This window comes from Felis catus, chromosome E1 (assembly GCF_018350175.1).
Source record: "Felis catus isolate Fca126 chromosome E1, F.catus_Fca126_mat1.0, whole genome shotgun sequence".
Lineage (NCBI taxonomy): Eukaryota > Metazoa > Chordata > Mammalia > Carnivora > Felidae > Felis > Felis catus.
In genome coordinates, this window is record NC_058381.1 from 47,499,316 (window position 1) to 47,511,895 (window position 12,580).

The window sequence follows — 12,580 nt, forward strand, 5'->3', positions numbered from 1 at the left end:
GCAGGGAATAAAGTCAGGGAAGGGCCCCCCGTGGCATCTGCCTTGTAACGGTCTATCTCCCATCCCAGGCAATTAATACCCTGGTGTGTAATTTGCATGTTTTCGCACACTCTTCTTTCCCTACAACTTAAAAAGCTGTTTTAAGGTACGTATTCCTTCAAGTCAGAAACTACTTAACTATGTAACTCGTTATTCGATCACAAAGGTTTATATTCCATCAGCGGCCGAGCTCGGTTTTCTCAGTCAGGAAGGAAACTGGCTCGATTTTAAACACACACAAAAATTAAGACCGTCACACTTACATTATGAGTCTCCGGTTTAGGAACCAGTATTTCCTTCGACTTCGGTCATAGCCAATAGGTTCGTGTCGAATGTACGGTTTGTTTTTTTGGATTTCGGCGACACAGTCGGTCACACCAGGCACCTTATGCGCTACGCAGACTTCACACTGCCACTCGTCCTCCGGCACCTCCTCGAGAGGCGGCTTCACACATTCCAAATGGTACACAGCCGAGCACGTCTCGCAGCAAAGCAAATCCCCAAGTTTGTGGCAAACCCGACAGTGGTCGTCATACTGGATCACCCCTTCAGACATCAACTCCTCCCGCGCAATGTTGGTGGTAAGAAACTGATCGACTAAGAACTGCAGAACTTTGATCTTGTTCTCTACTGGTCCATAGGGATAGTCCTCTGCTTCTTGGTAAGGAAGAACGTGATGGTACTCCTTATCGCTCTCACAGTACACCCGCAGCACCTCCGGCCACGTCATCCCGTCGATGAAATAGAGCGTGGAATTAACGCTGTCTTTCAGATCAGCAGGTCCGAAGGTAGTATTGGAAGTGTCCTCTTCGCGCAAAACCGCTTTCAAGAGCACGACGTGCATTTCCGCCATAAGCGTGCACTGCTCCTGACTCACCAGAGCCGCGCAGAAGTCCTCAAAGCGAAAAGGAGACAACCTTAAAACGGTGCCAAAGTTCCGCAGTACCTCATAAATGGCAATGACATTCATTATATGCTCATTAGGCACCATTAAATCCTCAGAGGACTTGGGAAATTCAAGGGGCGGGATGTCTTTTTCTTCCAATATCGGAGAACGAGGCCGATGTACTCTCGGTTTTCGCCTACCTGCAAATAAAGAAATGGCATAATTACAAATCGATCCGTCATTTCTGCAAACTACGGTTTTCTAGCTTTTCCCTGTCTGGACATACACCTCAAAAAACAGATAAGCACACTCCGATTTTTCTAATAACTGTCAAGTTAAAACAGGATCAAGAAAAAAATGATTCAGCTCTAGTTTTTAAGTCAAAAAACATCCGAACTCAAAGTTTTCCCATTATATCACAAACTAGAAGTAAAAAAAAAAAAAAAAAAAAAAAAAAAAAAAAAATTTAATTGTAATCACCTCTCAATTATCTAGAGGGGGTAAGTGGTTTCCAGGTAACTATGGTAAAAAGTAACAGTGCACTCGTGAAAGATCTGTAAAGAACATAAATGGGAAAAAAACATCCCCATGTGAGGTAAGAGGCACAAGAGAGCTCACACTGTGTCAGCTGAGATACAGAAACGGCTCTCGACAAACAGGAAGTTCTCTGGTATAGCACCCCTTCTCCTCTGCCAGAAATGCTTCCTGAGAGCCACGTATCGGAGAGTTCCACAGTGCAACACAAAAGTTAGGGCCGAGACAGAAAGGCAGAAGAAAGGAAGAAGTAAAAAAGAGAAGAAAAAAGGGAGGCTCACCTAGGAAACAGACACAGATTGTATGCATTTTTTAGCAGTGGGTTAAGCAACTGTAGGTACCTGTTATGAGATGCGATGTCCAGGAATATATATGTATATATATAAATGTATCAATATACAGCGCATTTGAGAGCTTAGTTTGTACCAAGCATATAGGAGCTCATCTAATTTTCTGAATGAATCTATGAGGGATTTTAATAAGCCCTACTGTATAATAAGAAAACTTGTTGAGGGGCACCAGGGAGGCTCTGTCGGTTGAGGGTCCGACTCTTCATCGAGGCTCAGGTCATGATCCCAGGGTTGTGGGATCGAGTCCCACATTGGGCTCCAAGCTGAGCATGAAGCCTACTTAAAATATTCTCTCTCTCTCTCTCTCTCTCTCTCTCTGTCCCTCCCTCCCTTCACCCCTCCTCCCTGCTTGCACTCGTTCTAAAAATAAATTTTAAAAAGAAAACTTGTTGAAACAAGTGTCTCCTAAACAGCTGTGCCTGTATTATTTTATTATTACTTCCAATGATGTTTACAGAATAGGAAAAGTATCTTTAAATATCAGAAACAATTTTAACAAGATAAGTTAACCTTAATTCACTGTTGTACAATTAGCTTCTATCAACCATGATTTGGGGCTACTGGTAACCTCTGAACTGCCTGCCCCCTCCCCCATTCCTGAGACATCCTCACTTTGAGCTTAGTCTCATAACTAAAAGGGTGCAGGGTGTCAGGAGAAAAAAGCATGCTAAAGAATATAAAAGGTGAAGATATTTTAATTTATCCAATGCACACCCAATATTCATTCATTGAAAAGATTTTCCAAATAAAAGTGTATCCATTACTTTCTGCAGAAAAAAGTCCAAAGGATCACCCCGGGCCCGACACTGTTGGTGAGCCTCCCATCTCGGCAAACTTCACGAAAGTGATACCATCTACACAGACGCACTTTTCACAGATTCGATTAAATCCCAGAAGCACCGTGATAATAAGCACCATGATGGGTAACCCAGCCCATTTCAGTGCCTCCTGGAAAATCTGGGCTTCACCTGTATAAATATAAATGAGAGAGAGGAGTAAAAGGGAAGGCTGAACCTAGAGGGACTCCCTCAAATAAGAGAAGAAACAAGTCCGCAAACAAGACAAAACTGCTTACAGACCCAGTCTCTGCATTCCCTCAGCTGTTTATGCAAAACACTGTCAAAGAGCATCCTCCAAGTAAAGAATTCCAGAAGGAAGGCTGGAAAGCAGTTCTGGGACCAGAATGTAGCATCTTTAGGAGTCTGTAGAGTACTTTATTCTGGCAATGATGAGGGTTACCAGGTTTTTTAAGCAGGGCAGGGACAAGGGTACACTGTTCCAGAAAGACTTCTCTGGATTCACTGAACAGAAGGAACAGGACAAGGAGGAAGAGACCGGAGACAGGGCATAGTCTGCAATTAAGCAGAAGATAAAGACCCGGATTCAGAGTCTGGCTGTGAGAATAACAACAAAAAGATGGGTCCAAGTGACTTATGGAGAAAGAAACCAACTGGTGTGGAATATACCACCACCTTGAGATTTAACTCTGTATTTACCATTACATTCAAAAGCTTATTCTAATCTCCCCAGGCTCTTCTGAATTCATGTAGCCTTCTGTGAACCATGTTACCTCATATTATATTACCTTTTCATGGTATCTACTCCATCTCCCCAGCTGAACACCCAACTCTTTTTTTTTTCTTTTAAGTTTATTTATTTTTGAGAGAGGGAGAGTAAGAGTGCACAGGCCGGGGAGGGGCAGAGAGAGAAAGGAAGACAACAATCCGAAACAGGCTCTTGGCTCGGAGCTGTCAGCACAGAGTCCGACGTGGGGCTCAAACCCACCAACCGTGAGATGACCTAAATCGATGTCGGGCGCTTAACCTACCGAGCCGCCCAGAATTTGGCATATTTCTTTCATTAGCAGTATTTTCCCAGCATCATTCCCTTTTGAGAATTTCCCTTCCCCACGCCGTGATTGTGATGGGGCCCCAGTCACAGTATGGCATGGAGATATGACCCAGGGCAGGCCAGCAAGACTCTCCTTGGGATTTTATATTCAGATGAGAAGTGCTCTGAAGCCCTTTCTCTCCATGAATGAGGCCAGAGCTGTCCATGGCTAAGTCATCTCTACTTCCCAAATGGAAGAAGGGAGTAAAGATGATGGACAAAAGCAGAAGCGACATGTAAGTACTAACAATTCTTGAGTCCTTGGTGGAACCTATCCTTCGGATTTCCCAGTTACGGAAACCAAAACCATTTCCCTCATGCGTAAGTGAACATGTTTGTCTTCGGTCACTTGCAAACGAGAATACTTAAAAAAGGTATCTGACACTGTATATACAGCAGGCTTTTTATAATGAGAAACACAATAAATTACTGAAGACTATCAACGAAAGCAGTTAATGTTAAAAAAAAAAACAAACTGCTGATAGGAATCTATTTTAAAGCGGTAACAGAAGTATTATCTAAATTAATTTAATGTCTAATTTTAAAGCATCAACTTTCATACATTCTGAAAGACTTTGGATAACCATTGCATAGATCTGAATTTTAACGGATTATATAACTTCATATTATTAATCAGCTAAAGTTGGGGCACCTGGGTGGCTCCATAGGTTAATGTCCAATCCTTGATTTCGGCTCAGGTCATGATACCAGGGTTGTGGGATGAAGCCCCACATCGGGCTCCCGGTTGAGTGTGGAGGCTGAGTGCGAAGGCTGCTCGAGGTTCTCTCTCCCTCTGCCCCTCCCCCAGGCTTGCCTTCCCTCCCTCCCTCCCCACTCTTCCTTTCTCTCTCAAACTTAAAAAGATTCTCTGCCCCTCCCCCACTCTCTCGCTCTCTTTAAAAAAAAAAAAGCTAAAGTCTGTTCATTTTCTGTTGGTTTTAGAAATAAAAGGAAAAAAGGCAAAAAAAAAAAAAAAAGGCCCATAAGTTCTACATTCTATACATCTAGCTGGAAACCACAAAAGAGCTTCTATTCAAATCATGACTATAGTCATGTACATAGTAAACAGGGTGAGCACTTTTGAAAGTTAACATTAAATATAGGTCAGTTTCCTCTGAAGCATTATTGGGAAAGTATAAATTATTTCACATTTTAAAAGGCAATTTGGCAAAATCTATCTGAATGCATAACCCTTTGACCCAGCAATTCAACCTCCCAGAATCTATCCTACAGATATACACATATGCATTTAAGTAAGTACAAAAAAGTCTAATGCAAGGGTTTATGAAAGTTGAAGTTTTGGGGGCACCTGGGTGGCTCAGTAAGTTAAGTGACTGACTCTTGATTTTGGCTCCAGCTGTGACCACTGGGTCGTGGGATCTAGACCTATACTGGGCTCTGCCCTGACAGTGTGGAGTCTGCTTGGGATTCTCTCCCTCTCTCTCTCTCTGCTCCTCTGCCATTCACATTTTTTCTCTCTCAAAATAAATAAACTTAAAAAAAAAATTTTTTTTAGTTGAAGTTTTGTGGGTTTTGTTTTAGCCTGAATATACATCAATACCTAAATGAATTATGAATTATGATACACTTACACAATGGCAGTTGGAAAGAATAAAGTAAAATTCATACATGCTGAAATGAAAAAGACTTTTTTTTAATTTATTTTGAGACAGAGAGAGAAAGAGTGGGGGAGGGACAGAGAGAGGCAACGAGAAAGAGAGAATCCCAAGCAGGCTCCACACCATCAACACAGAGCCCGACACAGGGCTCAATCCTACAAACTGAGATCACAATCTGAGCCAAAATCGAGTTGGACACTTAACCGACTGAGCCACCCAGGGGCCCCAAGAATCCTTAATATTTTTTAAGTTAATTAATTAATTTATTTGAGAGAGAGAGAGAGAGAGAGAGAGAGAGAGAGAGAGAGAGAGAAGAGAATCTTAAGCAGACTCCACACCTAGTGCAGAGCCCAATGTGGAGCTTGATCCCAAGACGCTGGGATTGTGACCTGAGCTGAAATCAAGAGTCAGATACTCAACCAAATGAGCTACCCAGGTGCCCCAAGAATCTTTTTAAAGTACTTGTTTCTAGGATTTCAAGCTGTACTACAAAGCTGTAATCATCAAGACAGTATGGTACTGGCACAAAAACAGACACTCAGATCAATGGAACAGAACAGAGAACCCAGAAATGGACCCACAAATGTATGGCCAACTGATCTCTGACAAAGCAGGAAAGAAGGTCCAATGGAATAAAGACAGTCTCTTCAGGAAGTGGTGCTGGGAAAACTGGCCAGCAACATGCAGAAAAATGAACCTGAACCACTTTCTTACACCAGACACAAAAATAAACTCAAAATGGATGAAAGACCTAAATGTAAGACGGGAAGTCATCAGAATCCTCGAGGAGAAAGCAGGCAAAAACCTCTTTGATCTTGGCCACAGCAACTTCTTACTCAACATGTCTCCAGAGGCAAGGGAAACAAAGCAAAAATGAACTATTGGGACCTCATCAAAATAAAAAGCTTCTAAACAGCGATGGAAACAGTCTGTAAAACTAAAAGGCAACCGACAGAATGGGAGAAGATATTTGCAAACAATGTATCAGATAAAGGGTTAGTATCCAAAATCTATAAAGAATTTATCAAACTCAACACCCGAAAAACAAATAATCCAGTGAAGAAATGGGCAAAAGACATGAATAGACACTCCTCCAAAGAAGACATCCAGATGGCCAACCGACACATGAAAAAATGCTCAACATCACTCATCATCAGGGAGATACAAATCAAAGCCACACTGAGATACCACCTCACACCTGTCAGAATGGCTAACATTAACAAGTCAGGCAACAACAGATGTTGGCGAGGATGCAGAGAAAGAGGATCTCTTTCGCACTGTTGGTGGGAATGCAAGCTGGTGCAGCCGCTCTGGAAAACAGCATGGAGGTTCCTCAAAAAACTAAACATAGAACTACCCTACGACCCAGCAATTGCACCACTAGGCATTTATCCACAGGATACAGGTGTGCTGTTTCAAAAGGACACATGGGGCCAGGTTCAAAGGGAACACTGGGGTCAATGTTCATAGCAGCACTATCAAAATAGCCAAAGTATGGAAAGAGCCCAAATGTCCATCGATGGATGAATGGATAAAGAAGGTGTGGTATATATATACAATGGAGTATTACTCGGCAATCAAAAAGAATGAAATCTTGCCATTTGCACTATGTGGATGGAACTGGAGGGTATTATGCTAAGTGAAATTAGTCAGAGAAAGACAAATATCGTATGACTTCACTCATATGAGGACTTTAAAAGACAAAACAGATGAACATAAGGGAAGGGAAACAAAACTAATATAAAACAGAGAGGGGGACAAAACATAAGAGACTCATAAATATGGAGAACAAACAGAGGGTTACTGGGGGGAGGGGGGGTGGGCTAAATGGGTAAGGGGCATTAAGAAATCTACTCCTGAAATCACTGTTGCATTATATGCTAATTTGGATGTAAATTTTAAAAAAATTAAATTAAAAAAAATTAAAAATAGAACTACTCTAAAACCCAGCAATCGCACTACTAGGTATTTACCCAAGGGATACAGGTATGCTATTTTGAAGGGGCACATGCACCCCAATGTTTACAGCAGCACTATCAACAATAGCCAAAGTATGGGAAGAACCCAAATGTCCATTGATGGATGAATGGGCAAAGAAGATGTGGTATATATACAATGGAGTATTACTCAGCAATCAGAAAGAATGAAATCTTGCCATTTGCAACTATGTGGACAGAACTAGAGGGTATTATGCTAAGTGAAATCAGTCAGAGAAAGACAAATATCATATGACTTCACTCATACGAGGATTTTTAGAAACAGAACAGATGAACACAAGGGAAGGGAAGCAAAAAGAATATAAAAACAGGGAGGGGGATGAAACATAAGAGACTCTTGGGGCACCTGGGTGGCTCAGTCAGTTAAGCATCCGACTTCGGCTCAGGTCACGATCTCATGGTTTGTGGTTCGAGCCCCACATCAGGCTCTGTGCTGAGAGCTCGGAGCCTGGAGCCTGCTTCGGATTCTGTGTCTCCTCTCTCTGCCCCTCCCCTGCTCATGCTCTGTCTCTGTCTCTCAATAATAAACGTTAAAAAAAAATAAGAAAATTAAAAAAAGGAAACATAAGAGACTCTTAAATATGGAGAACAAACAGAGGATTACTGGAGGGGTTGTGGGGGGGGGTGGGCTAAATGGGCAAGGGCCATTAAGGAATGTACCCCTGAAATCACTGTTGTACTGTATGCTAACTAACTTGGATGTAAATTAAAAACATAAAATTAAATAAATAAATAAAGTTCTTGTTTCTGAGAGGGAGAACTGGGGGGGCAGGGGGAAAAAACTAATTTTTTTTTACTTTTTTATATTTTTTAATATCACATGCGTATATTTTTATTATGGTAATTTAAAAGAAAAATGTTAAACAGGTATCTGTGCACACATATGAAACATTAATATTCAAATCAGTAAAATGACACTGGTACTAATGGCTTACTGATGGTATTGTAGGAACACAAATATAAGATCACTATGCCAAATTCAAAGATTCAGGTTTATAGAACTGAGCTCAGATTAGAATGTACAAAGAGAAAACTCAGAATTAAGCCACGTAAGCCCCTCAACTGTCAATCATCAGCGTTAGCAAATCATTTCAACGGTTCATTAAAATGTATCTATCATATGCCACCACGGATTACACTCATTACCATTTTCAACGCTATTCTAATATCTAGCAGATATATTAAATTTTCCTGTATTAAAAAAGACGGGGGGGGGGGGGGGGCAGGGGCGGGATTGACATCTGCCTCACTAGTTATCAGGACAAAGCAAACAAGACCACAGTGAAATATTGTGTCATACCCATCAATGGACACAGACTTAAAAATCCAACTAAGTAAAATCTGGGGGAGAAGGCAGTACAATGGGAACAGCAATCCACCACTACATACGGACACCCCCAGTTCTGACAGTAGCTCAGTACCGGTTAAGATGGTGCACATAACCCTCAGAGAACAGTCTGCAAACTCCATATTCATGGCCCAAAGTAAAAAATAACATTTTACATCTCAATCCAGCACACAACACCAAAACAAAAGTCCTACAAAACGCTACTCTTAACCGTATGTCTTATAACCTCTTCTCTTCTGTCCTAACACCGTCTATTCTGTCAACTTTGAAAACATGCTGGTTGCAGTCCACAGTTTGCAAATCACTTCTCTAGGGAAACCTTCCTTGTGCATATGCAGAGTATTCAATTTGTTTAAAAGAGCAAACAAGTAGCGAATCAACTAAATCTACTACTTTGGTAGTAGAAACAACCAAAATGTTCACCAATAAGGGAAAGATTAAATTGTGGAACATACACTTGATAGGATTCCAGAGAGCAGTCTTGAGTAATCTAGGGCTACATATGTCAGCACGTATCAATCTTAAAAACAAAACACCATGGGACAAAAATGCTACAAAAGGATAAACAATTTGAAACCATGCAGAACTGTTTTATCTGTTGCTTATGGGAAAATACACACGTACATACATAAACGTACATAAAGTAGTAAATAACCATAAGAATGTAATCTTCTTGGGCCGCCTAGGTGGCTCAGTTGGTTAAGCATCCGACTTCGGCTCAGGTCACGATCTCACGGTTCGTGGCTTTGAGCCCCTGTCAGGCTCTGTGCCGACAGCTCAGAGCCTGGAGCCTGCTTCAGATTCTGTGTCTCCCCTCTCTCTTCCCCTTCCCCACTCACACTCTGTATCTCTCAAGAATAAATAATAAAACATTTAGGGGCGCCTGGGTGGCTCAGTCGGTTAGGCGTCCGACTTCGGCTCAGGTCACAATCTCACAGCTCGTAAGTTCGAGCCCCTTGTCGGGCTCTGTGCTGACAGCTGGGAGTCTGGAGCCTGCTTTGGATTCTCTGTCTCCCTCTCTCTCTGCCCCTCCCCTCCTTGTGCTCAGGCTCTGTCTCTCAAAAATGAATAAATGTAAAACAAAAAAAAATTTTTTTAAACATTTTTTAAAAAAGAATGCCTTCTTAAAGGCAGGGAGTTTTGTCTGTTGTTGCCATGAATAGTGGCTAGCACACAGTAAGGTACATAATAAATATTTATTGAAACACTGTGTAGTTTTTAAGTGCTAGCCCACACAATTGCACAAATGTCAGAAATGTGCTTTTACTCCTCACTATGTAAGTAAACAGAGGACTACAACTGGAACCCCTGGAACAGTGGTCTGCAAACTTTGTACAACAGAATCGCCTGGAGAGCTGACTCTGGTTAAAAGAGTTGGATTTAATAGTTCTAGAATAGAGTCTCAGAATGTGCATTTCTAGTAATTCCCAGGTGCCGCTAACTGTGCTGGTCTGAGGCCCACGAGTTAAGAACCATTGCCCTACAACTCAGAAAGGCTATCCCTCTGAGATCAGACAATCAACAATACACATCAGATTAAATGCACTAATTTCAAAGAGTACCTTCAAACCATTCTACTCAAAATGCGACTGGCATCATCGAAGATGCCTGCAAGAAATTCAGCAGCTCAGGCCCCGCTCCAGAAGGGTCTCCTACAGAAGGATTTGCAGTTTCTCTAAATCTTCAGGCGATTCACATGCTCATTAAAGTTCGAGAAGCTGCCATGAAGCAGCCGTCGTAAAACTGGAGATGCAGCAAAGTCACATAGTAAGCTGTTAGAAGTCGAGTGTCAACATGCATCCCAAATTTACTGAACCCCAGGTTAAGCTCAGTAATCTGTATTTTTATCTTTCTCCCCAGATAACTCCACTGTGCAGCGAAGTTTGAAAACTACTGCTCTCCAGAAACCAGATATCTCCCCTCTCAAACAGAACGTAAGGCTTTCATGGAAACTCAGGCAAGAAAACTAAGGGGTTGTCTCAGGAGGCAAGACTGGAAGAGGACTGATTTACAAGACAGCTGAAGCCTAATCAAAGACCACAAAGCCTACAAAAAAGAAAATGCCAAGGATGGAAAGTGGTCTGCATGAATTCCGAGGGGAAAAAGAGAACCAAAGAGGAAGAATTTGTCAATGAATTTCCAGCATAGTCTAGGTTAAGGGAGAGAATTTCGTGCCTGAAAAACAAAGATTCTGGCCCATCTGAAATGTTACTACTTTAACAGAAGAAATGTGTTACTATGTATAGATACTTTAAAAAAAAAAAATGACCAGACTTGCAAAACTTTCCACTCTTTTATATTTCATAATAAAAGTCTAACTGAATCTGATAGGGTGTTGTAGGGATGCTCTTTTTTGAACGCTTTGGAAGAACTGGTCAACAGTTCTCACCAAGTGTTAACTTTTGGTCAGGGGCCCTTTTCTACATATCTGGGTTTTTAAAATATACACTGTGGGCACAATCTGCACTTGTTTGGTTAATTTCTTGCTCTTTTTTTAAAGATGTTATTTTTTTAATGTTTATTTATTTGAGAGAGAGAGAGAGAGAGAGAATGAGAGAGAGAGAGAATGTGTGCGTAAGTGGGAAAGTCAGAGAGAGACAGAATCCCAACCAGGCTGAGCACAGAGCCGGACGCGGGGCCCGAACCCACGAACCGTGAGATCATGACCTGAGCCAAAACCAAGAGTCTGATGCTAACCAACTGAGACACCCAGGAGCCCCCAAGATTTTATTTTTAAGCAATCGTTACACCCAACATGGGGCTTGAACTTACAACCCTGAGATCAAGAGACACACACACACTCCAACTAAGCCAGAGAGGCACCTCTAATTTTTTAATTAAAGGGGGGGAAAAAAACCCTTCTCTTTACACTTTAAACAGAAAATGCCTTAATTTGCTAAAGTTGTGAGAAATCCCAGACCTTTTTCAAGGCCCTGATCAAATGTCACCTCTTCTGTTCTCTCCTGTGCCTCCGAGAACAGTGCTTCCCTGGCACTTTGTACAGCTCTCCATTACAGTTTTGAGTACACTTATACTACAGGCAATCACTCATGTGCCCCCAGCTCATTTGTTGACTTTTTTAGAGCACAAATCATGTCTTGCTTACTGCAGTAACTAAAAAGTGGTTGTTCAGTGACACCCAGAAGCAACACTACTTATACAAGGTGGAGGTCCAGTGGCGAAGTCATGCCAGGATTAAAACCCTGATGTCACTATAGATTTTTCAAAATTTGGCTTATAAATTTTTACTGAATTAATTCTATCTAGAAAATTGTCTGAAAGTGTTCAGACTTCTAGACCCCGTAACTCTCTACATAATTTGTGTTTCTAGAGGGAAAAAATGTAATATTGTCTCCCTATTTCTCATCAGTATCTGAGAGAAAAACAGTATTAGTATAGGGGGTGAAGAAAGATCATTTTCATCAGAATACTCTAGATCTAACAAAATTTAATTACTTAATCTACTGTTACACATACATAAACTATGGATGGCATAACAAAATATCACCTATGATACCTTTACTAGTCATTTTTTAAAAATTATGAAAATGATTTGTCATAAGTAAAAAGGATTCCTCCTTTCATCTTTCCCATTCTGGCTCAGTCCATAGAGCATGCAACTCTCCATCTCGAGGTCATCAGTTCAAACAAGCCCCACGCTGGGCATAGAGCATACTTTAAAAAGTGTGTTGGCGGAGGGGGGATGCTGGGGGGCACCTGGGTGGCTCTGTAAGTTAAGCATCAGACTTCCGCTCAGGTCACGATCTCACAGTTCGTGAGTTCAAGCCCTACGTGGGGCTCTCTGCTGTTAACACGGAGCCTGCTTCGGATCCTCTGTCCACCCCCCTCTCTCTGCCCCTCCTCCGCTTGCACTCTCTCTCTCAAAAAATAAATTAAAAAACCTAAAAAAAAAAAAA

The 12,580-nt window shown here is 41.6% G+C and overlaps 1 protein-coding gene across 14 annotated transcripts in view; it reads right to left on the bottom strand.

Moving 5' to 3' along the window:
- Positions 1–12,580, bottom strand: part of BPTF (bromodomain PHD finger transcription factor) — a 147,023-nt gene that overhangs the window by 107,987 nt on the left and 26,456 nt on the right. For all 14 annotated transcript variants that reach the window (XM_023243981.2, XM_023243984.2, XM_023243983.2 and 11 more), the window contains exon 2: positions 303–1,125. In XM_023243981.2, coding sequence (XP_023099749.2) covers positions 303–1,125 — 823 coding nt within the window. The remainder of the gene's footprint in view (positions 1–302; positions 1,126–12,580) is intronic.